Source organism: Kogia breviceps, chromosome 2, assembly GCF_026419965.1.
Source record: "Kogia breviceps isolate mKogBre1 chromosome 2, mKogBre1 haplotype 1, whole genome shotgun sequence".
NCBI lineage: Eukaryota > Metazoa > Chordata > Mammalia > Artiodactyla > Physeteridae > Kogia > Kogia breviceps.
The window spans coordinates 34670498-34695467 of record NC_081311.1 but is presented as its reverse complement, the minus strand read 5'-3'; the positions used below and the strand labels follow the sequence as shown (position 1 = coordinate 34695467).

The following is a 24970-nucleotide window of genomic DNA, read 5'->3' as shown; positions in this document are numbered from 1 at the left end:
TTTTTTCACTCAGCATAATTCCCAGGAGGTTCACCTGAATTGTGTATATCAATAGATTTTCCTTTTTAGTGCTGAGGAATATTCCATGGTATGTGTATACCATACGTACAGTTTGTTGTCAGATTCACCTGTTGAAAGACATATGGGATGATTTCAGTTTTTCACAATTATAAATAAAACTGCTTTGATCATTTGTTTACAGTAATTTGTGTACACATAAATTTTCATTTTTCTGAGATGATTGCCCAAGAGTATAATTGTTGTGTTGTATGGTAATTGAATGATGGTTTTTTTTTTTTTTTTTTTTTTTTTGTACGCGGGCCTTTCACTGTTGTGACCTCTCCCATTGCGGAGCACAGGCTCCGGATGCGCAGGCTCAGCAGCCATGGCTCACAGGCCTAGCCGCTCCGCGGCATGTGGGATCGTCCCAGACTGGGGCACAAACCCATGTCCCCTGCATCGGCAGGCGGACTCTCAACCACTGCGCCACCAGGGAAGCCCAGTAGTTGGATTTTGAGGCTTGATAGATTCAGGTTTTATTTATTTATATATTTTTGGCCAAACTAGTTCATAGGTGGGGTGGTATGTTCTCCCACTAGGAAGCACATAATGTGGTTCTTTCTCTTTTTGAGGGGAATTGATTATATTCAAGTGACTTGATCCATTAGTTCTTTAACGATCGCAAAATGATAATTTTCTAATTCAATTATTCTTTCTTAGTTGATTGCTGGACTACCTCTATAAAGAGGAACTTTCCCTCAGCTACCCAAGGGTATAATTCTTATAGGAAAGGCAGGACAAATGCTTGATTCATTTCCTTTGACAGTTTTGTGTGTTGTGTGTGTGTGTGTGTGTGGTATGCAGGCCTCTCACTGTTGTGGCCTCTCCCATTGCGGAGCGCAGGCTCCGGACACGCAGGCTCAGCAGCCATGGCTCACGGGCCCAGCCGCTCCGCAGCATGTGGAATCTTCCCGGACCGGGGCACGAACCTGTGTCCCCCGCATCAGCCAGGCAGACTCTCAACCACTGCGCCACCAGGGAAGCCCTCCTTTGACAGTTTTGAGAGTAATGAGTTGGTTTCCCAGCTTTCTTAATATCATTATAAACTCATGGACTTAAAATATTTGTGCTTACCAATTGTAGTTAATATCCTCACTGATGTTCAAACTGTCCCGTCTTTGGTCAGTGAGTACCTCTTAAGTGGGTTCTTGAGTCCTTTTCACTAGCCTAGGCTTCTTTGGTTTTCACTAGCCTAGGCTTCTTTGGCTTTCTTCGTATTTTGTTTGACAAGATGTTGTAGGTTCATCCTGAATGTTTCTTGCCCCAGTCCTAGAGTCAGACACTTCTCTAAGAAATCCTGGTTCCTTTGAATGTGAGATGCTATTTAGAGACCAGCCTGGGTACTGGAGGTTGTGTTTTTTCTTCAGAAGCCTGTATTTTTATAATGAGTGCATTTAAAGGAGTTTTGGAAGCTGTTGAAACACTTTATTCTAAACAGATTAATATTGAATGAAAAGTATGGTTATGACTTTTTATCATACATTTTTATGCTTTAAAAAACATAGGAGGGCTAACTTTGTTTTATTTATTGCATATCCTCCCCAAACTGAAGTGCTAAATTGACATGACATTCTTCTTGCATAGGAGTACACAGAAGAGATAGAGCGTCTGAAACGAGATCTTGCTGCAGCCCGTGAAAAAAATGGAGTGTACATTTCTGAAGAAAATTTCAGGTAAGCCCTTGGCTATGGGAATTAATTTCTAAGAGTAAGTATTTTCTGGTAATAGGCTGTTTGAAGTGCCTCCTATAGATGCTTCGTTTTGTTTTGACATCAACAAGTAGTTATGAAACAGTTTAAAACTCTTTTTATGTAACTTTATTTTTAGATAATGATAGATTCATATGAAGTTGCAAGAAGAGTACAGAGGTCCTATGTATTTTTCACCCAGTTTCCCACATCTTAAGTAACTGTACAGTATCAAAACTGGGAAATTGACACTAGTACAAGGTGTGTGTTTAATTCTACCTCATTTTATCACATTTGTAGATTTGCTATAGTTCTATAGTTAAGATGCAGATTTATCCTATCATTACAAACATCTTGCTCTTGCTACCCCTCTGTAGTCAGATTCATTAACCCTTCTTCCCCAATGATCCCTAACCCCTGGCAACCACTAATCTGTTCACTTTAAAAAAAAAAATATTTATTTATTTGGCTGCGTCGGGTCTTCGTTGTGGCATGCAGGATCTTAGTTGCGGCACGTGGGCTTCTCTCTAGTTGTGGCACGCAGGCTCAGTAGTTGTGGCATGCAGGCTTAGTTGCCCCGCAGCACGTGGGATCTTAGTTCCCCAACCAGGGCTTGAACCCACGTCCCCTGCATTGGAAGGCAGATTCTTAACCACTGGACCGCCGGGGAAGTCCCTCTGTTCACTTTTTAACCCTGGAGTAGTTTGTTTCAAGGAAAGCTTCTACTGAAGCTTTATGTAGAAACAACAATAATAACAGAGGCAGAAGGCAAGTGGGATGCTAAGGATTATAACTTGAAAATTCCTGAATGCGTTTATCCTTGAAGATACTAAGGAGGGTGACTTTCACAGGGCATTTTGATAATAACCAAAAGCATTTTAATATAACCTTTTACTCTTTTATAGGTGTTACATTACATGATCATTCTAATGGTATATAAATCATTTAATAAACTCATTTTTTCCATTTATTTTCAATTACCATAATGTGCTATAGCCTCCTGATTGTTGTTCATATGTTAGTTTTACAAATGCTCAAATTTATATTGTGTATTGTAGGGTATTAAACAATAATTCACCTTTTATTCTTCCTATGTGACTTTAGTTTTGTTTGTTCCTTTCATGGCCCATACCCAGTTGGCAAAAACATTTTTACAAAAATCTTTTGTAAATTTGCACTTAATTCTTTTTTTTTTTTTTTTTTTTTTTTGTGGTATGCGGGCCTCTCACTGCTGTGGCCTCTCCCGTTGCGGAGCACAGGCTCCGGACGCGCAGGCCTAGCGGCCATGGCTCACGGGCTTAGTTGCTCCGCGGCATGTGGGATCTTCCCGGACCAGGGCACGAACCCGTGACCCCTGCATCGGCAGGCGGATTCTCAACCACTGCGCCACCAGGGAAGCCCTGCACTTAATTCTTAAACTTGATATTTTAAAATGTTTTCTTTTTTCTGTTTCTCTGGTTTTCAGATATACTCCTCTACCATACACACTAGTGCTGAATTATTTTTTTTCAAGTGTTCACTTTACTGGTGTCCCTATTTCTATCATTTTAATATTTTTATATGTTATATCTTATTCAATAAAAACATTTTATATTTTAAGTTTGGTATCAGAATGCTAGAAAACCCAACTTAAACTGACTTAAAACAGCAAGGATATTTAGTCCAGTAACTCAAGGATCCTGTTTCCTGTCCTGAGTGGTAACTTTCTTTTAGGGCTAGCTGTTCATCAAGGAAGATGGTCAGCAGCGGAAAGCTACCTTCTCTCATTCATGTCTCATGTGGATGAGAGGCTGCCTGTCCTTTTACCATCATGACTGGCCAGGGGAACATCACTTGTTGGTTAGTTTAGTCCTCAGTTATGTCCTTGTATGAACCAATACAAAGGCAAAGGAATTGAATTTCCCTGATTGTCTTGAGCCAGTCAGGCTTATTCTCTGGATTTAGGCACCCCCCACCCCCCATATAGGTTGGCTGCTGTACAGTCAGGGGAGAGTAATTCCCTGGGGGAAATCTGGATGCTGGAAATAGGTGCTTAATAGGCAACCAGTGGATATCTACAAGTGGTTTTGTCTCTTGATTTGCTAATATGGTATCTTCTGCTGTTAACAGTCAAACATTGGACATTGCACACTAATTTTCTTATCTTCTGTTCATCTCTTTGATGTAGTTTTGATTAAGAAATAACTTTAGTTTGTCCATCCCATTATTTTAAGGACAGTGTTTACTCATAATAGGCATGAGGCATGATCTGAAATAAAGTTAATTCTGAAAAAGCTCTTAGAATTATTATACTATAAGTCAGAGAAGGATCACAAAAGCTGCAGCCAACATTTAAACATTTATCCCAAGTTTAATAGACCTTTTAAAACTATATCAAAACTATATCATTCCCTCCAGCCTCCGCCCACTCCAGCTGGCCTGCCATAGCCAGCCAGCACATGCTGGCTACACAGGGCATGTATCTATACAAGGCCATCCATGCCTTTAAGACTGGGAGAGGTAGTATACTAATTTGAAAAGATATATGTTCCCATATGTTCATTGCAGCACCATTTATAATAGTCAAGATGTGGTACCAACCTAAGTGTCCATTGACAGATGAATAAAGAAGATGTGATACATAAATAATGAAATTCTACACAGCCATGAAAAAGAATGAAATCTTGCCATTAATGACAACATGGATACATCTAGAGGGTATTATGCTAAGTGAAATGAGTCAGATAAAAACAAATTTATGATTTCACTTATATGTCGAATCTAAAAAACCAAACAAATGAACAAACATAATAAAACAGAAACAGACTCATAGATACAGAGGACAAATTGGTGGTTCCCAGTGAGGGGGGTGGTGAGGGAGTGGGCAAAAGAGGTGAAGGGGATTAAGGGGAACAAAATTCCAGTTATATAAGTCAGTCACAGGGATGTAACGTAAAGCATAGGGAATATAGTCAATAATATTGTAATAACTTTATATGATGACAGTTGGTAACTAGACTTATTGTGGTGACCATTTTGTGATGTTTAAAAATATTAAATCACTATGTTGTACACCTGAAACTAATATAATATTTTAAGTCAATTATACTTCAATTAAAAATTATTTATCAAAACTATATCATTCATTAAATAACAATGTTGCATCCCTCTTGTATATTCAGTATAGGAAAAGCATTTCAAATATCCCATTCTACTTTAAAGAGTTATTTCCAACAAAGAACTAATATAGTTATCAAAAGACTGTTAGAATTAACTCTCCTCTTATACTTCAGTTCTGTCTTTTCCTTTAATTAACAATAGCTCTAGCTAATAATTTGAGGAAATATACATTCTTAAAATTCTTTGCCATTTAAGCACAGTGTGGAATAGAAAATGATTGGTAGTTATGAGGGAACTAGAAGAAGGCAAAAGATAGCACTGACTTCTGAAACTTGCTAATGCTCAAAAAATCAGAGAGCCCCATTAAAGCAGACCAGAATTGTCTGGTCCAAAATGTCAGTAGTGCTAAGGCTGAGGAACTGTGCTTTATAGAATAATCGTTCATCTCATGAGGATTTTTGCAGTGGTGTGACAGTGGTATGTGTGTTGGGGTGTGTTTTGGGGTATGGGTGCTGGGGGCAGGGGGGTGTAATTCCTCTATATACATACTTCAGTTTCCCAGGTTTTCGCCCCTTATCTCACCCCTTCCTCTTGTGACACCTGATGCCTTCACATCACAAGCCTCTCCTGGATTCTGTGTGTCTTGTTTATACTTCATATTCCAGATTCCTGATAGATACCTAGCTGTATGTCCCACCTCTACTTTTTTTATGTGGGTTATAATCTTCTGTCATCTTTGTAGCTTCTCAAATTATATATACACACATGTTTTTTCCCCCCTCATAGGTAGGGATTCTCAGTTTCAAAATGGAGAAAACAAGAAAAACCCTATAAACCAAGGACAAAGAATACATTTGTTTTCTGCACTTAGTATCTATTGCTTAACACTTAGGCATCATTGTCATGATAGTGATAAATGGTAGAGATTATATGTAACTGCCTCAATTGTGTTAGAATAAATTTTATAAGAATTAGGAAAAAATATTAACTGTCAAACTCTTTTAAAATTTTATTTTAGAGCCATGAGTGGAAAACTAACTGTTCAAGAAGAACAAATTGTAGAATTGCTTGAAAAAATTGCTGCTGTTGAGGAAGAGCTAAGTAGGGTAAGCATTCAAAACTGTATTGAATGTCATGCAAAAGCAAATATTAAAAGACAATTTCAGAAGTGAGGGACCTGATATTTTTTCTTTAAGATTTTTTTTTCTTGCTGACCTTTAAACTAAAAGTAAGTTGTATCACAATTTTTTTTACTATCATCAATGATAATGAAGAAGCTGACTATTTTGACACTTATATTAATGCAACATTTTAAGAAATTAACTGAATTGTACAATTTAATGTTAAAGCTAAATAGTGAATGCTGAGACGTTTTCATCAACATGTTTATCAGCTGAGGAAATGCAGATGTTGGGAGAAACCAGATGTTAAATAACTAAGGTAGAAAGACCTGACCCTTCAGTGCCACCCTCACACTGGCAGTGTTGGAAAGAATCTGAAGAATTAACACCACTCCATTAGACCTATTACTTGTTTTTCGTTTGTTTGTTTGTTGCATGGCTTGTGGGATCTTAGTTCCCTAACCAGGGATCAAACCTGTGCCCCCTGCACTGGAAGCGCAGAGTCCTAACCACTGGACCACCAGGGAACTACCCTGTTACTTGTTTTCAATGAATTTATAGGAAGAAACCAGATGCCAAATAAAATGTTCTAACCTACCTGGTAACTTGTTACAACTTTTACATGGAAATAATTTGTTTGGTTCTTCTAATACTATATTATGAACTAGCCAGGTATCTCAACAACCAGTTCAGCATTTTTTAATTCTTAAAAAAAAATGTTTAATGTGTTATATATAGGTTACAGAATTGTTTATGGATAATAAAAATGAACTTGACCAGTGTAAATCTGACCTGCAAAATAAGACACAGGAACTTGAAACCACTCAAAGACATTTACAAGAAACTAAATTACAGCTTGTTGAAGAAGAATATTTCACATCAGCTTTGGAAAGTACTGAGGAGAAACTTCATGATACTGCCAGCAGGGTTTGTCCTTTGTTTTAATTTGTACTTGCAATAAAACTTAAAGAATGGGTAGAAGTAACTCTTAGCTTAAGCGTTAATTGTGAAATTCTATTTATTAACCCCAAATGATACTTCCATCCATTTAAGAAACATTATTTTACTATTTCGTCTAAGTTTTCTTCACTGGAGATGCTAATTTAAGAAAAAACTATCCCTAAAGTTTTGATATACTTTGTGGATGTTTAGAATAATGCTGTTGTAATGCTTTACCTGTGTTCATGGTTGAGATTAATCAGTCTTCAAGAATTTAGTATCTTTTAATGAGTATTCAGTTTTTTATTAGGTGTACTTTTCCTAGGAATTAGTAACACATAATGGGGAAAAAATTTGTGAGGGAGCATAATTACTAAAATAGATTGGCAAAATCAGTTTTCCTTGTCTAGATGGCTAGGGGAGGGGAAATAAACATTCCTGGATAAATTAGCATAAGTTTAAAATTTTCTTCTGATACAATATATAAAATTTACTAGTTCTTATCAGGAGAAATCCTTACGAAGCACAGTTATTTTCATTAGACTGCTTTTGTCATATTCATCTTATCAACACTTATTTTTAAAAATCATATATAGTTGTTTAACACAGTTGAAGAAACTACAAAAGATGTATCTGGTCTCCATTCTAAACTGGATCGTAAGAAGGCAGTTGATCAGCACAATGCAGAAGCTCAGGATATTTTTGGCAAAAACCTGAATAGTCTGTTTAATAGTATGGAAGAATTAATTAAGGATGGCAGCACAAAACAAAAGGCCATGCTAGAAGTTCATAAAACCTTGTTTGGTAAGTTCAGGCATTTCTAATTCTAATCTTTGTGTGTTTAGTGTGAGACTAATTTCAAAACTGATAATTAAATATCATAAAAACTCAGGTGACAGTGTCACTAGTCCCCTCCAATGCACACACTATCTATTCCGACTAGGGATTAATGCCTTTGAATTAAAACAAATGTTAGTTGAGTTTTTTTCTATAAAACTCATATTACATACCTTGTTATATATCTTGGGTTTCCTTATTGAAATTTTCTGTGCATAAACATTCTCCAACTTTTTTTTCTTTTGAGAATGTGTATTTTGAATGTTTGCTATATTGTCAGAATATGTGGGTATTATTTTTAACCATAACCATTGTTGTTATCTTCATTTAGGAAAGTAAGTATCCATTCGTTTATTATTACTTTAAATTTATGTATGTATGTATGGCTATGTTGGGTCTTCATTGCTGCGTGCTGGCTTTCTCTAGTTGCGGCAAGCTGGGGCTGCTCTTCATTGCCGTGTGCGGGCTTCTCGTTGTGGTGGCTTTTATTGTGGAGCGTGGGCTCTAGGCTCCTGGGCTTCAGTAATTGTGGCACGTGGGCTCACTAGTTGTGGCTCACGGGCTCTAGAGCGCAGGCTCAGTAGTTGTGGTGCACAGGCTGAGTTGCTCCCTGGCATGTGGGATCTTCCTGGACCAGGGCTTGAACCTGTGTCCCCTGCATTGGCAGGCGGATTCTTAACCACTGTGCCACCAGGGAAGTCCCCCATTTGTTTATTATTAAAGTATTGTCTTCACTATGGAAAAGTTGGAAGATGCAGAAATGTAAAAAATTGTAAAAATCACCTAGAGTCTAGTCACTCACTCTAAGCTAACCACTAAAAATTTTGTTTATTGATTTCTAGTTTCTCTTATTTAACCTCTTTTATCTACAGTAATACTGTGTATTACCTTCAGTTAGAGATTGGTTTTTAGAATATTCTAACTCTTGATTTACACTGAGTTACAGTTTTGGGTCTGATACATCTACAGATGTCCCAAGTGCTTACTGAGTACTGCAGGAACATATTTAATTTATATTTACAATAGTTCCATGCTTATGTAGTGAGCCAATTATTTTAAGCTTATTTGTTATTACAAATTTCCATAGCAAGGATATAATTTTGCCAACCTCTTTGAAGGTTGTATTTGTATTTAAATATATTTATTGCCGAGTTTAAATCTTCTTTTTCTTTTTCTTTTTGGTATAGGTAACCTGCTGTCTTCCAGTGTCTCTGCATTAGACACGATTACTACAACAGCACTTGGATCTCTCACATCTATTCCAGAAAATGTGTCTACACTTGTTTCTCAGATTTGTAATATGATATTAACAGAACAATCATTAGCAGCCGAAAGTAAAACTGTACTTCAGAAATCAATTGTTAGTAAATCTCTTATTTTTGAAGGGTTACATTTGATAAGTCTTCAAAAACAATGTTAACTGCTATTCTTTCATCTTAAGCTTTACTAGACACATGGTAAACATATCACTTTAAGAGAGTAGGTTTATATTTTTAAAGGCAAATCTCTTCACTGTTTTTTTCTCCCAGAAAGATTAATTTCCAAACGCATATATACAACTTTTGAAACTTTTTTCACTTACATCCTGTAACATAAAGTGTAGGAGTTAGTAAGCTTTTTAATAACTAGAAAGAGTAGATTTAGCTCCACATGAATTCAAGGGACCCATGACTTGTTAGCTGGCTCAGAAATTGGTCATTCATCTTTTCCTCAAGGGTCCTGGAATAGTCATGCTAATGTTACACTGACCCAACTAGGAGATATTAGGTAGTTAATTTTAAAACTACAGAAATACAGAAAAATGTGCAAGAAAAATGACTTACAGAATTTGGAGAACGTATATAATAATTTGTGGGGTCAGATATGTGTGGTCAAGCCCTTCTGGCCTTTAACTGTGAGGCTGTTTTTCATAATTCTGTAGAAGCCAGCCATCTAATTACACAATGTTGTTTACCTTTTCCATCTTGATTTGTATATACCCATTATTTTTGTAATTGTATCATTTGTCTAGGAAGTTCTTGGTCATCTCACTTTTTTTTTTTTTTTGTATTTTTGTTTGTTTGTTTGTTTGTTTTCTGTACGTGGGCCTCTCACTGTTGTGGCCTCTCCCGTTGTGGAGCACAGGCTCCGGACGCACAGGCTCAGCAGCCATGGCTCACGGGCCCAGCCGCTCTGCGGCATGTGGGATCTTCCCGGACCGGGGCACGAACCTGTATCCCCTGCATCGGCAGGAGGACTCTCAACCACTGCGCCACCAGGGAAGCCCTCACTTTTTAAAATTTTTTCTTTGTACAGGCTCTCTGCCTCCCTTTTTGAGTTTAACAGCCTTTGTACAGGCTCTCTGCCTCCCTTTTTGAGTTTAATATTTGTTGAACATTTTCCAAGTGAATACTGCAGATGTTCACTGACACTGCCTAAATTCAGTGCTGTTATGACATTATTTGGTAGATTTCTTCAGTCACCCAAATTTAACAAAGTTAAAAGATACTCTGTTGGTACTAACTTTTTGGAAATTGATTCATTTGCTAAATGGTAGTCTGTATTTATTGATGTCTTCCTATCAAGCTATAAGCAAGCTTGAGTCTGAAGAGATGATTGCTGCTCTCACAAAATGAGTTGAAATTAGTATGCTCCCTCTTCTTTCAAAAGAAAACCAGCACCCTTTTAAGTATTTACTAATTATTTCTGTTATAGTTCCTCATGCTTGCCCTAGTAAAAGGAGCTTGGAGCTTGGTTCAGAATTTTTTTCTTCTTTTTATAAAAATTCCCAGTCTACAGTACTTTCTCAACTTTTCTATGTAACTTGACAAGAACAAGAACCTTGACAAGTTCTTCTGATACAATAGGATATAAGTTGCCATGTCTTCAAATTTAAATACCTCCAGCCCAAAGCCTACTTTTGAAGACTATTTGGTTTCAGCCTTTTTGAAATAGTAACTTAAACTTGTTTGAAATTTATTTCGTTAAAATATAGTTGTAGGTTTTTTTTTCTTCCTTTGTTTGCAATGCTGAAATCTTATCAAATGACTGTCATTATCCCCTCATCTGAATTCTTCTGACTTCTGTTGCAGTAAACTGTTAAAAATCCATTGTACATCAAGCGACCATTTTCGTAATTACTGTATGCAGGATTAAGTGATTTATGATGAATATAAACTCTAGTAATAAATAGGCTCTGTAGGGTATACAGAATAGAGAATGGTTACTTAGGATTTTAATATGCATGTGTTTAGTTAACACAGTATTTAAGATACTATTTAACCAGCCAGATTTATGGAAGTGAAAATATTCTTTTTAAAGAGTTGTTTGTTTATTTTCAAAACCAGAATGTACTTAAGAGTGACTTCCTCAGTTCCCTGGAAACAGTTTTATCCCCCACTGTGGTATCTATACTGGAAATCAATAGTCAACTAAAGCATATTTTCAAGACTTCATTGATACTGGCTAATAAGGTAACAAATATTCTTATTATTATCTCAAATTGTTGTTTAAGAAAGAAACTCTATCTGTGGCCACATCTAGAGAGATGTCAACATGCAGAACCCATGGGTTGTGAGAAGGAATCTGGAAGAGGGAGGAGACAGGATGCTCTCTGCCATTGATGTGGTCAGTAGAATCATGGCAAAGAAAAATGAGAGGGAATGATCTTCAAAATAAATATTTAATTTCACATAGTAACATATATAGCGGTCTATCATATGGTGGGTGAGGAAGATATACATATGAACTTATACCCATATATGTATACATAAATGCCTCAACATGGATAATAAAAAAATCTCTGAAAGTGTTTAGAAATGGTAACAGTCATCTCTCAGATGTGGGAGTGGGACTGGGTGGGGTTCTAGGGGCTGAAGGGGAAAGGGACTTTTCTCTGCATACTATTTTCTACCTTTTCTATTTTGTATGTATTAAAAAAAATAAAAATAAATAAACAAAACATTTTTAATTTAAGAAAAGAAATTAATTTTTTAACATCTTTATTGGAGTATAATTGCTTTACAATGGTGTGTTAGTTTCTGCTGTATAATAAAGTGAATCAGCTATATGTATACATATATCCCCATATCTCCTCCCTCTTGCGTCTCCCTCCCACCTTCCCTATCCCACCCCTCTAGGTGGTCACAAAGCACCAAGCTGATCACCCTGTGCTATGTGGTTGCTTCCCACTGGCTATCTCTTTACATTTGGTAGTGTATATATGTCCCTGCCACTCTCTCACTTCATCCCAGCTTACCCTTCCCCCTCCCCGTGTCCTCAAGTCCATTCTCTACATCTGCGTCTTTATTCCTGTCCTGCCCCTACGTTCTTCAGAACCTTTTTTTTACGATTCCATATATATGTGTTAGCCTATGGTATTTGTTTTTCTCTTTCTGACTTACTTCGTTCTGTATGACAGACTCTGGGTCCATCCACCTCACTATAAATAACTAATTTCGTTTCTTTTTATGGCTGAGTTATATTCTATTGTATATATGTGCCACAACTTCTTTATCCATTCATCTGTTGATGGACATTTAGGTTGCTTCCATGTCCTGGCTATTGTAAATAGAGCTGCAATGAACATTGTGGTACATGTATCTTTTTGAATTATGGTTTTCTCAGGTTATATGCCCAGTAGTGGGATTGCTGGGTCATATGGTAGTTCTATTTTTAGTGTTTTAAGGAACCTCCATACTATTCTCCATAGTGGCTGTATCAATTTACATTCCCACCAACAGTGCAAGAGGGTTCCCTTTTCTCCACACCCTCTCCAGCATTTGTTGTCTGTAGATTTTTGATGATGGCCATTCTGACTGGTGTGAGGTGATACCTCATTGTAGTTTTGATTTGCATTTCTCTAATGATTAGTGATGTTGAGCATCCTTTCATGTATTTGTTGACAATCTGTATATCTTCTTTGGAGAAAGGTCTATTTAGGTCTTCTGCACATTTTTGGATTGTTTGTTTTTTCAATATTGAGCTGCATGAGCTTGTAAATTTTGGAGATTAATCCTTTGTCACTTGCTTCATTTGCAAATATTTTCTCCCATTCTGAGGGTTGTCTTTTTGTCTTGTTTATGGTTTTCTTTGCTGTGCAAAAGCTTTGAAGTTTCATTAGGTCCCATTTGTTTATTTTTGTTTTTATTTCCATTTCTCTAGGAGGTGGGTCAAAAACGATCTTGCTGTGATTTATGTCATAGGGTGTTCTTCCTGTGTTTTCCTCTAGGAGTTTTATAGTGTCTGGTCTTACATTTGGGTTTCGAATCCATTTTGAGTTTATTTTTGTGTATGGTGTTAGGGAGTGTTCTAATTTAATTCTTTTACATGTAGCTGTCCAGTTTTCCCAGCACCACTTATTGAAAAGGCTGTCTTTTTTCCATTGTATATTCTTGCCTCCTTTATCAAAGATAAGGTGACCATATGTGTGTGGGTTTATCTCTGGGCTTTCTATCCTGTTCCATTGATCTATATTTCTGTTTTTATGCCAGTACCATACTGTCTTGATTACTGTAGCTTTGTAGTATAGTCTGAAGTCTGGAAGCCTGATTCCTCCAGCTCTGTTTTTCTTTCTCAAGATTCCTTTGGCTATTCGGGGTCTTTTGTGTTTCCATGCAAGCTGTGAAATTTTTTGCTCTAGTTCTGTGAAAAATGCCAGTGGTAGTTTGATAGGGCTTGCATTGAATCTGTAGATTGCTTTTGGTAGTATAGTCATTTTCGAAATGTTGATTCTTCCAATCCAAGAACATGGTGTATCTCTCCATCTATTTGTATCATCTTTAATTTCTTTCATCAGTGTCTTACAGTTTTCTGCATTCATGTCTTTTGTCTCCTTAGGGTTTATTCCTAGGTATTTTATTCTTTTTGTTGCAATGGTAAATGGGAGTGTTTCCTTAATTTCTCTTTCAGATTTTTCATCATTAGTGTATAGGAATGCAAGAGATTTCTGTGCATTAATTTTGTATCCTGCAACTTTAGCAGGTTCATTGATTAACTCTAGTAGGTTTCTGGTAGCATCTTTAGGATTCTTTATGTATAGTGTCATGTCTCTGAAAACAGTGACAGCTTCTTTTCTGATTTGGATTCCTTTTATTTCTTTTTCTTCTCTGATTTCTGTGCCTAATACTTTCAAAACTATGTTGAATATTAGTGGTGAGAGTGGACAACCTTGTCTTGTTCCTGATCTTAGAGGAAGTGGTTTCAGTTTTTCACCACTGACAACGATGTTGGCTGTGGATTTGTCATATATGGCCTTTAGTATGTTGAGGTAATTCCCTCTAGGCCTACCTTCTGGAGGGTTTTTATCATAAATGGGTGTTGAATTTTGTCAAAAGCTTTTTCTGAATCTATTGAGATGATCATATGGTCTTTCTCCTTCCATTTGTTAATAGGGTTTATCACATTGATTGATTTGCGTATACTGAAGAATCCTTGCATTCCTGGGATAAACCCCACTTGATCATGGTGTATTATCCTTTTAATGTGTTGCTGGATTCTGTTTGCTAGTATTTTGCTAAGGATTTTTGTATCTGTTCATCAGTGATATTGGCCTGTAGTTTTCTTTCTCTGTGATATCTTTGTCTGGTTTTGGTATCAGGGTGATGGTGGCCTCGCAGATTGAGTTTGGGAGTGTTCCTCCCTCTGCTATATTTTGGAAGAGTTTGAGAAGGATAAGTGTTAGGTCTTGTCTAAATGTTTGATAGAATTCACCTGTGAAGCCATCTTGCCCTGGGCTTTTCTTTGTTGGAAGATTTGGTTTTTTTTAATGTCTGTATTGGAGTGTTGGAAGATTTTTAATCACAGTCTCAATATCAGTGCTTGTGATTGGTCTGTTTATATTTTCTATTTCTTCCTGGTTCAGTCTCGGAAGGTTGTGCTTTTCTAAGAATTTGTCCATTTCTTCCAGGTTGTCCATTTTATTGGCATAGAGTTGCTCGTAGTAATCTCTCATTATCCTTTGTATTTCTGCAGTGTCAGTTGTTATTTCTACATTTTCATTTCTAATTCTATTGATTTGAGTTTTCTTCCCTTTTTTCTTGATGAGTCTGGCTAATGGTTTATCAGTTTTTTTTATTTTCTCAAAGAACCAGCTTTTAGTTTTATTGATCTTTGTTATTGTTTCCTTCATTTCTTTTTCATTTATTTCTGATCTGATCTTTATGATTTCTTTCCTTCTGCTAACTTTGGGGTTTTTTTGTTCTTCATTCTCTAATTGCTTTAGGTGTAAGATTAGGTTGTTCATTTGAGATGTTTCTTGTTTCTTGAGGTAGGCTTGTATTGCTATAAACTTCCCTCTTAAAACTGCTTTTGCTGCATCCCATAGGTTTTGGGTCATTGTATTTTCATTGTCATTTGTTTCTAGGTATTTTTTGATTTCCTCTTTGATTTCTTTAGTGATCTCTTGGTTATTTAGTAGTGTATTGTTTAGCCTCCACATGTTTGTATTTTTTACAGATTTTTTCCTGTAATTGATATCTAGTCTCATAGCATTGTGGTCGGAAAAGATACTTGATACGATTTTGATTTTCTTCAATTTACCAAGGCTTGATTTGTGACCCAAGATATGATCTATCCTGGAGAATGTTCCATGAGCACTTGAGAAGAAAGTGTATTCTGTTGTTTTGGATGGAATGTCCTATAAATATCAATTAAGTCCATCTTATTAAATGTATCATTTAAAGCTTGTGTTTCCTAATTTTTTTTATTTTGGGTGATCTGTCCATTGGTGAAAGTGGGGTGTTAAAGTCCCCTACTAAGATTGTGTTACTGTCGATTTCCCCTTTTATGGCTGTTAGCATTTGTCTTATGTATTGAGGTGCTCCTTTGTGGGGTGCATAAATATTTACAATTGTTATATCTTCTTCTTGGATTGATCCCTTGATTGTTATGTAGTGTCCTTCTTTGTCTCTTGTAATAGTCTTTATTTAAACGTCTATTTTGTCTGATATAAGAATTGATACTCCAGCTTTCATTTGATTTCCATTTGCATGGAATATCTTTTTTCCATCCCCTCACTTTCAGTCTGTATGTGTCCCGAGGTCTGAAGTGGGTCTCTTGTAGACAGCATATGTTCAGGTCTTGTTTTTGTATCCTTTCAGCCAGTCTGTGCCTTTTGGTTGGAGCATTTAATCCATTTACATAAGGTAGTTATGGATATGTATGTTCCTATTATCATTTTCTTAATTGTTCTGGGTTTGTTATTGTAGGTCTTTTCCTTCTCTTGTGTTTCCTGCCTAGGGAAGTTCCTTTAGCATTTGTTGTAAAGCTGGTTTGGTGGTGCTGAATTCTCTTAGCTTTTGCTTATCTGAAAAGGTTTTAATTTCTCTGTTGAATCTGAATGAGATCCTTGCTGGGTAGAGTATTCTTGGTTGTAAGTTTTTCCCTTTCATTGCTTTAAATATGTCCTGCCACTCCCTCCTGGCTTGCAGAGTTTCAGCTGAAAGATCAGCTGTTAACCTTATGGAGATTCCCTTGTGTGTTATTTGTTGTTTTTCCCTTGCTGCTTTTAATATTTTTTCTTTGAATTTAATTTTTGATCATTTGATTAATATGTGTCTTGGCATGTTTCTCGTTGGATTTATTCTGTATGGGACTCTCTGTGCTGGATTTGGTTGACTATTTCATTCCCATATTAGGGAAGTTTTCAACTATAATCTCTTCAAATATTTTCTCAGTCCCTTTCTTTTTCTCTTCTTCTTCTGGGACCCCTATGATTCAAATGTTGGTGTGTTTAGTGTTGTCCCAGAGGTCTCTGAGACTGTCCTCAATTCTTTTCATTCTTTTTTCTTTATTCTGCTCTGTGGTAGTTATTTCCACTATTTTATCTTCCGGGTCACTTATCTGTTCTTCTGCCTCAGTTATTCTGCTGCTGATTCCTTCTAGAGAATTTTTAATTTCATTTATTGTGAAATTTCATTTATTGTGTTGTTCATCATTGTTTGTTTGCTTTTTAGTTATTCTAGGTCCTTGTTAAACTTTTCTTGTATTTTCTCCATTCTATTTCCAAGATTTTGGATCTTCTTTACTATCATTATCTGAATTCTTTTTCTGGTATACTGGCTACTTCCTCTTCATTTGTTTGGACTGATGGGTTTTTGCCTTGCTCCTTCATCTACTGTGTGTTTCTCTATCTTCTCATTTTGCTTAACTTACTGTGTTTGGGGTCTGCTTTTCGCAGGCTGCAAGTTCGTAGTTCCCGTTGTTTTTGGTGTCTGCCCCCAGTGGCTAAGGTGGTTCAGTGGGTTGTGTAGGCTTCCTGGTGGAGGGGACTGGTGCCTGTGTTCTGGTGGATGAGGCTGGATCTTGTCTTCCAGGTGGGTAGGACCACGTCTGGTGGTGTGTTTTGAGGTGTCTGTGACCTTATTATGATTTTAGGCAGCCTCTCTGCTAATGGATGGGGTTGTGTTCCTGTCTTGCTAGTTGTTTGGCATAGGGAGTCCAGCATTGTAGCTTGCTGGTCGTTGAGTGGACCTGGGTCTTAGCATTGAGACAGAGATCTCTGGGAGAGCTTTTACCGTTTGGTATTACGTGGAGCCGGGAGGTCTCTGGTGGACCAATGTCCTGAACTCGGCCCTCCCACCTCAGAGGCACAGGCCTGATACCTGGCTGGAGCACCAAGACCCTGTCAGCCACATGGCTTTTGGGAAGTCTGAGGTCTTCTGCCAGCGTTCAGTAGGTGTTCTGTAAGAGTTGTTCCACATGTAGATGTATTTCTGATGTATTTGTTGGGATGAAGGTGATCTCCACATCTTACTCCTCCGCCATCTGGAAGGTCTCCTTGAAATTAATTTTTTTTTTCTTCAAAGATAGAAGATCAGAAGAAGGAAATGGATGGCTTTCTCAGTATGCTGTGTCACAGTCTACATGAACTAAAAGAAGATACAATTTCTTCCTTGGATGAAACACAGAAGCTATGTGAAAACTTAACTGAAGACCTGAAGACAATAAAGAAAATCCATTCACAGGTATCTTATTTAGGTGATTTAAGGAGTGTTAAGAAGAAAGTTTTATGATCTTTAACTTGATAATCCCTGTTACAGACCGAAAGCTATATAACTAAATTAGAATCCTGAAAATACCGTAGCCACTTTTGCTTATAACAGTAATTAATGTGAAATAATTGAGAGCACTTCTCTTGATCAATTAATATTTGATGATTTGCTACATGTAGAGCCCTATGCTAAAGCACAATAAGACATACAGTCCTTTCCTGACATCAAGAAGAAAGATGAACTGCAGAAATATACCATCAGGAGTACAATTAGAAGAAAATGGTCATAGCATTTAAAATGAACATGTATCTACATATTAACTTGATAATTTTTGTTGTTGTTGTTTTTAATGTAACATGGATAGTTATTCTCTTTCACAAACTATTCCCTGCTTTCTTTTACTATTTTTGTCTCATCAGTGTCAGGCATTTAAATTGTAGTAAATTGATACAATTCTTAATTTTTATTGATAAATGTAATTTATGACTTGCTCCATGTAAACTATTCCTCAGTATATGAAGCTTTAAATCAAAACCAAACTTTCAAGCCAGGCAAGTTATAATTTATAAATATCAGATATATGGAAAATAATTTCTGGTATTCTTAAGCCCTTAGTAATGAATTCTGAAGTTCTGTTAAATGAGGCTATTACTACATGACAGAACTCTTTGGTCAGTGAAACTGTTGACATGATTTAGTGACCAGTAAAGAATTATTTGTTTTGGAAAGTGAGGGAAAGGGTATTCATATCCATGTCACCTGAAATGAGAAGGGAAACACATCTAAGGTTTTTAGATAAGAATTAAAGCAACTTTAGCTTTCTGCCCATGGATGCCACCAAGCAAGCATTGTTAAAGTCCCCCACCCTCCACTGCCGTCATGTCTAAGTCAAAATCTCCCAAAGAGCCCGAACAGCTGCGGAAGCTCTTCATCGGAGGTTTGGGCTTTGAAACAACCGACACTAGTCTGAGGAGCCATTGTGAGCAGTGGGGACGCTCACAGACTGTGTGGCAACGAGGGACCCAAGCACCAGGTGCTCCAGAGGCTTTGGGGGTTGTTGCGTATGCCACTGTGGAGGTGGTGGATGCGGCCTTGAAGGCAAGGCCACCCGAGGTGGGTGGAAGAGTTGGGGAACCAAAGAGGGCCGTCTCAAGAGAAGATTCTCAAAGACCTGGTGCCCACTTAACTGTGAAAAAGATTTTTGTTGGTGTCATTAAAGTAGACACTGAAGAACATCACCTAAGAGATTATTTTGAACAGTATGGGAAAATTGAAGTGATTGAAATCATGACCGACCAAGGCAGTGGCAAAAAAAGAGGCTTTGCTTTCGTAACCTTTGATGACCATGACTCCATAGACAAGATTGTCATTCAGAAATACCACGCTGTGAATGACCACAACTGTGAAGTAAGGAAAGCCCTATCTCAGCAAGAGATGGCTAGTGCCTCATCCAGCCAAAGAGGTCGAAGTGGTTCTGGAAGCTTTGGTGGTGGTTGTGGATGGGCTTTTGGTGGGAATGACAACTCTGGTCGTGGAGGAAACTTCAGTGGTCGAGCTGACTTTGGTGGCAGCCCTGGTGGTGGTGGTGGCTATGGTGGTAGTGGGGGTGGCTATAATGGATTTGGTAATGATGGGAGCACTTTTGGAGGTGGCGGAGTCTGCAATGATTTTGGCAGTTACAACAGTCAATCTCCAAATTTTGAACCCATAAAAGGAGGAAACTTTGGAGGCAGAAGTACTGGCCCCTATGGTGGTGGAGGTCAGTACTTTGCCAAACCATGAAACCAAGGTGGCTATGGCTGTTCCAGCAGCAGCAGGAGCTCTGGCAGTGGCAGGAGGTTGTAATTACTGCCAGGAAACAAAGCTTAGCAGGAGAGCAGAGCCAGGGAAGTGACAGGGAAGCTACAGGGTCAACAGATTTGTGAACTCAGCGAAGCACAGTGGTGGCAGGGCCTAGCTGCTACAAAGAAGACATGTTTTAGACAATACTCGTATATGGACAAAAAAACCTCGAGGACTGCATTTGTGACTAATTGTATAACAGGCTGTTTTAGTTCTGTTCTGTGGAAAGTGTAAAGCATTCCAATAGAGTATTTTAATGTAGATTTTTTTTTTTTGCACCCATGCTGTTGGTTGCTAAATGCAATAGTCTGATCATGACACTGAATAAACATGTCTTTTTAAAAATGTGCTGTGTGAAGTTAGTCTACTCTGAAGTCATCTTGGTAAACTACACCAACAGTGTGAAGTTAGAATTTCTTCCTGGTGATGCCAGGTTCCAAATTTATTTACAACCTGCTTGGGTGGAGAAGACATTGTCTTCAGAAACCTTGGTGTAGTTGAACTGACAGTCACTGTGTTGTGACCTGGAGTTCACCGTGAAAAGGGTCACCCATGCAAAGTCATGGAGTTTTTTGGTTATTAATATGATTGTTGGCACATCCTATGCAATATATCTAAATTGAATTATGGTACCAGATAAAGTTCTAGATGGGAATGAAGCTTGTGTATCATCCATTATCATGTGTAATCAATAAATGATTTAATACCTTCTTGAGGGAATTCCCTGGCATTTCAGTGGTTAGGACTCAGTTCTTTCACTGCCATGTCCTGGTTCAATCCCTGGTGGGGAAACTAAGATCCCGCAAGCTGCACAGCATGGCCCAAAAAGCAACAAAACAAAACCCTCTTGAATGGAATGAAAAAAAAAAAAAGGAAAGAAAGCAACTTTAAAATAAGATTATTTGTTTCCCTAATTGATTAAGCATGAACCTTTTCAGATAAAAGGTTAATATTGGAAATTAGTACAAATGATAGTTAACATTTATTGAGCAACTCACTATGTGTTTACTCCTCCCACCAATATAGATACAGGTTCTATTACTAGCCTAGTTTTCTAATGAGGGAACTGAGGCCTCAAGTGCATCCCACAATAGTTAGATCCCCTTTTAGCCGTAGTGGTGATTATACGGCCTGAAAGGCATCCATTTTTGAGGGACTCTTCTATATGTTTCTAGAACATATTCTTGCTGTTTGAAATTGCAACAAGTTTACCTTAAACCTGCATAGATCTTTTAAGGTATGTAGATCAGCTTTTTATTAGTTACCTGTTTTGAAATGTTTAAAATTGGCAAGCAACTGTTTAAAATCAAACAAAATGGGACTTCCCTGGTGGTCCAGTGGTAAAGAATCCACCTTACAATGCGGGGGACGTGGGTTCAATCCCTGGTCAAGGACCTGGGATCCTGCATGCTGCGGGGCAACTAAGCCTGTGCACTGCAACTACTGAGCTCATGCACCTTAACTAGGGAGCCTGCGTGCCACAAACTACAGAGCCCCAATGCTCTGGAACCGTTGCACCACAACTAGAGAGAAGCCTGCACACTACAAGGAAGAGTCCACATGCCACAATGAAAGATCCTGCATACCTCAATGAAGATTCTACATGCCGCAACTAAGACCCGACACAGCTCCCCCACCAAAAAAAACTGCTCTTAAAAACATCCTAATATTTAAAAAAAATTAAAAATAAAAAACCACCTAATGCCGTGAAAAGTATTTTAGCATGAGTGGTTTGACTTCCCTGGCTTAAAGGAAGCAAGTTTACTAACTGAGCTATTTCTGAGATATTCTAGAACTTGAGGTTAGTGCTGACAAACCAATGATGTAAAGTCTGAACACCTGGTTACATGTAGATAAATCTGAAAATACCTGCATTTCCCTCTACTTTGAGATTAATAAAAATACTGACACTCTATTCATAATCAAAGTGTTAGAGGTATATTGTCAGCTGATGTGTTATTCAGAAATGTGTTTAAAGATCCCAAGTATGAGAAAAGGTTAAGCTCTATTTATTTATTTATTTGGCCACACCTCGAGGCTTGCGGATTTTAGTTCCCCAACCAGGGATTGAACCCACACCCTTGGCAGTGAAAGTGCAGAGTCCCAACCACTGAACTGTGAGGGAACTCCCTCTATTTACGTTTTATTAATATGATCCAACTAAGTTCTATAAAATGTTTCAGCTCTATTAACTGATAATATTTTTGGATTTCTTGACCCATTAGATTTTCAGCATTACTTTGTCTTCTAGTAGTGTTATCAGTTAAGAAGCAACTATATATATCTGTCAAAGTGGTTCTCAAACACAATGTGACATTTTGGTGTATTTGGTTAGTTTTGAGGTACTCTGAAAGTAACTTGTTAATTATAGTTAAAATAAGAAAGTTTGCTAATTATTTACTTTTAAAAAAAATTCCTGTAATATTATTATCCTTTTAATATCACATCCACAAATCTGTATGTGAGAGAGATGGAGTTAAAGATCTCTTATCAGGAATTTTTATAATTCTAACCTATGGGAAAATACTTTATATCAGTATAGAAAAAAAGTTTAACTGTTATAATTTCAGTCTTTTCCTTCCCCACACCTTTCTTACAGGAACTTTGCCAGTTAATCAATCTTTGGAAGGAGAGATTCTGTACTTTGGAGGAAAAGTGTGAAAACATGTGGAAACCACTTAGCAGTGTTCAAGAAAATACAGAGCAGTAAGATGTTTTAAAATTCTTTTTAATATATCTTTTCTGAATAAGTTACAGTCTTTATAATCTCCACTTTCCCCCAAATACTTCAGTGTGTATCCTAAAAACATAAGCTACTATCTTATATAATAATTATTTTATTAAAATTTTTTTTTTTAATTTTTTTGGAGTATAGTTGATTTACAGTGTTGTGTTAGCTTCAGGTGTACAGCAAAGTGAATCACTTATACATATGCATGTAACTATTCTTTTTTAGATTCTTTTCCCATGCAGGTTATTACAGAATATTGAGTAGAGTTCCCTGTACTATATAGTAGGTCCTTATTAGTTATCTATTATAACAGATATTTTAAATTAGAAAATTAATATTGAGAACTATTATCTAATATACAGACCAATTCAAATTTTGCCAATTTTCTCACTGATGTTCTTTATAAGAAAAGAAAAAGATTTTCCTCCAGGTCCAGGATTTAATTCAGGATCACACATTGCATTTAATTGTCATGTCTCTTGAGTCTCCTTTAACCTGGAGCAGTTTCTTAGCTTTTGTCTTTTATAGCCTTTTCTTTTTCGAAGAGCATAGAATATTGATTTAGTACAATGTCCCTCAGTTGGGGCTGGCTTTCATTATTAGCTGCAGTTGTCAAGAAAACCACAAAGGTGGTATGTTCTTAGTGCATCTCAGATATCAAGAGGTTTAACTTTGATAATTTGGTTGTAATGTCCTCTAGATTTCCTTTGCAATTAATAAAGAATATAAGGGGAGATACTCTGAAACTATATAAGTATTCTGTTCCTCTTAGAATCTATTGATATGTATTTCTGAAACAATTATGATAGTGGTTGTCAAATGATCTTTTTTTCTAATCCCATCATTCCTTCAACATTTGTTAGTTGGCATTCTACTGAGAGGAAGAATTTTCCCTTTGTCCTGCCATTTATTATTATTATTATTTTTTTGCGTTATGCGGGCCTCTCACTGTTGTGGCCTCTCCCGTTGTGGAGCACAGGCTCTGGATGCGCAGGCTCAGCGGCCATGGCCCACGGGACCAGCCGCTCCACAGCATGTGGGATCTTCCTGGACCGGGGCATGAACCCATGTCCCCTACATCAGCAGGCGGACTCTCAACCACTGCACCACCAGGGAAGCCCTGTCCTTATTTTTTTTTTTTTTTAATAAATTTATTTATTTTTGACCGCGTTGGGTCTTTGTTGCTGCATGCAGGCTTTCTCTAGTTGCAGCGAGAGGGGGCTACTCTTCCTTGCAGTGCATGGGCTTCTCATTGCAGTGGCTTCTCTTGTTGCGGAGCACAGGCTCTAGGTGTGCTCGCTTCAGTAGTTGTGGCACACGGGCTCAGTAGCTACAGCTTGCAGGCTCAGTAGCTGTGGTGCATGGGCTTAGTTGCTCCATGGCATGTGGGATCTTCCCAGACCAGGGCTCAAACCTGTGTCCCCTGCATTGGCAGGTGGATTCTCAACCACTGCAACACCAGGGAAGCCCCCTGCCATTTATTCTTATTCATTTATGTATGTTAGCATGTACTCATGGATTCTTTTATCCTCTGGGTATAGTCCACTATTATTTATTCTGATGTTCAAATTATCCCAGTTTTGACTAGTGAGAGCCTCTTCAACTTGTCTCCTGTGTTCTTTTGATATGATCTGTCCTTTTTGAGCATTTTCTTACTTTCTGATATAGCAAGATATTCCAGGTATCTTATACTTTCTCAGCCCCAGCTCTGAAATCATATTAATATAAACCAAGATCTGGGCACTAGGTGTTCTTATTGCTACTGAGGTGTCTTTCTTCTAAGGCTCCCCAGGTGGACATAGCTAGAAATACATGTGTGAATGTGTATATATATGTGCACTTAAATATCTTTCTTTTCTGTATTTGTGCTCCCTTTTCAGACAGAAACCTGGCTCTCATCCACAATATATCTACCTATTTGCTCAATTTTAGAATACTCATTAAGTAATTTCACAATTTCTAACCCATATCCATGATGAAATATATACTTACTAATTAGAGTAGGGTTTGGCAAACTATGGCTGCTGGGCCAGATGCCTGCTACTTCAAGTAATTTTATTGGACACAGTCCTTTTGGTTTACTCAATCTGCCTATTTGTTTATGTGTTGCCTTTAGCTATCTTTGACTGCCTTTGCACTGCAAAGGTTACATCAAAGACTATATAACTGTAAACCTAAAATATTTGCTATCTGGATTTCTAAGAAAAAGTTTTTAAGAAAAGTTGATTCCTGCACTAGTGTTTAGTGTTGCTTTATAGCCTCATTGCTTGCCAGTCTCCCATCCTTATCATATATTCTGATCAGCCTTATGTTTTCTTTTAGAAGTTTTATAGTTTTATGTAAGATTTAAATCCATGATCTGTTTTAATTTTTTTGTATAAGGTATGGGGTTTGTCAAGATTCGTCTTTTCTTTCAGCACCTGGAATATGTTGTTTCAATTTCCTTTTGGTCTCCATGAATGAGAAATCCAATCATTTGAATCCATGTCATTCAAATGATTGTTCACCTATAGGCAATTTCTCTGTAGCTGCTTTCAAGATATTTTCTTTGTCCTTAGTTTTTAGAAGTTTGATTATATTGTGTCTTCTTATGTATTTCTTTGAGTTAATCCAGTTTCGGTTTGCTCAGCTTCTTGAATCTGTAGACTTATGCCTTTGACCAAACTTGGAAATTTTCATCCA

General features: G+C 37.4%; 1 protein-coding gene and 1 pseudogene across 1 annotated transcript in view; both read left to right on the top strand.

Annotated features, from left to right (window-relative positions):
- KIF11 (kinesin family member 11) overlaps window positions 1-24970 on the top strand; it is a 55823-nt gene that overhangs the window by 12535 nt on the left and 18318 nt on the right. The window contains exons 10-17 of the mRNA XM_059055439.2: window positions 1645-1733; window positions 5866-5953; window positions 6707-6895; window positions 7504-7711; window positions 8932-9104; window positions 11071-11196; window positions 17530-17688; window positions 22157-22263. Coding sequence (XP_058911422.1) covers window positions 1645-1733; window positions 5866-5953; window positions 6707-6895; window positions 7504-7711; window positions 8932-9104; window positions 11071-11196; window positions 17530-17688; window positions 22157-22263 — 1139 coding nt within the window. The remainder of the gene's footprint in view (window positions 1-1644; window positions 1734-5865; window positions 5954-6706; window positions 6896-7503; window positions 7712-8931; window positions 9105-11070; window positions 11197-17529; window positions 17689-22156; window positions 22264-24970) is intronic.
- LOC131751563 (heterogeneous nuclear ribonucleoprotein A1-like) lies at window positions 18595-19560 on the top strand (annotated as a pseudogene).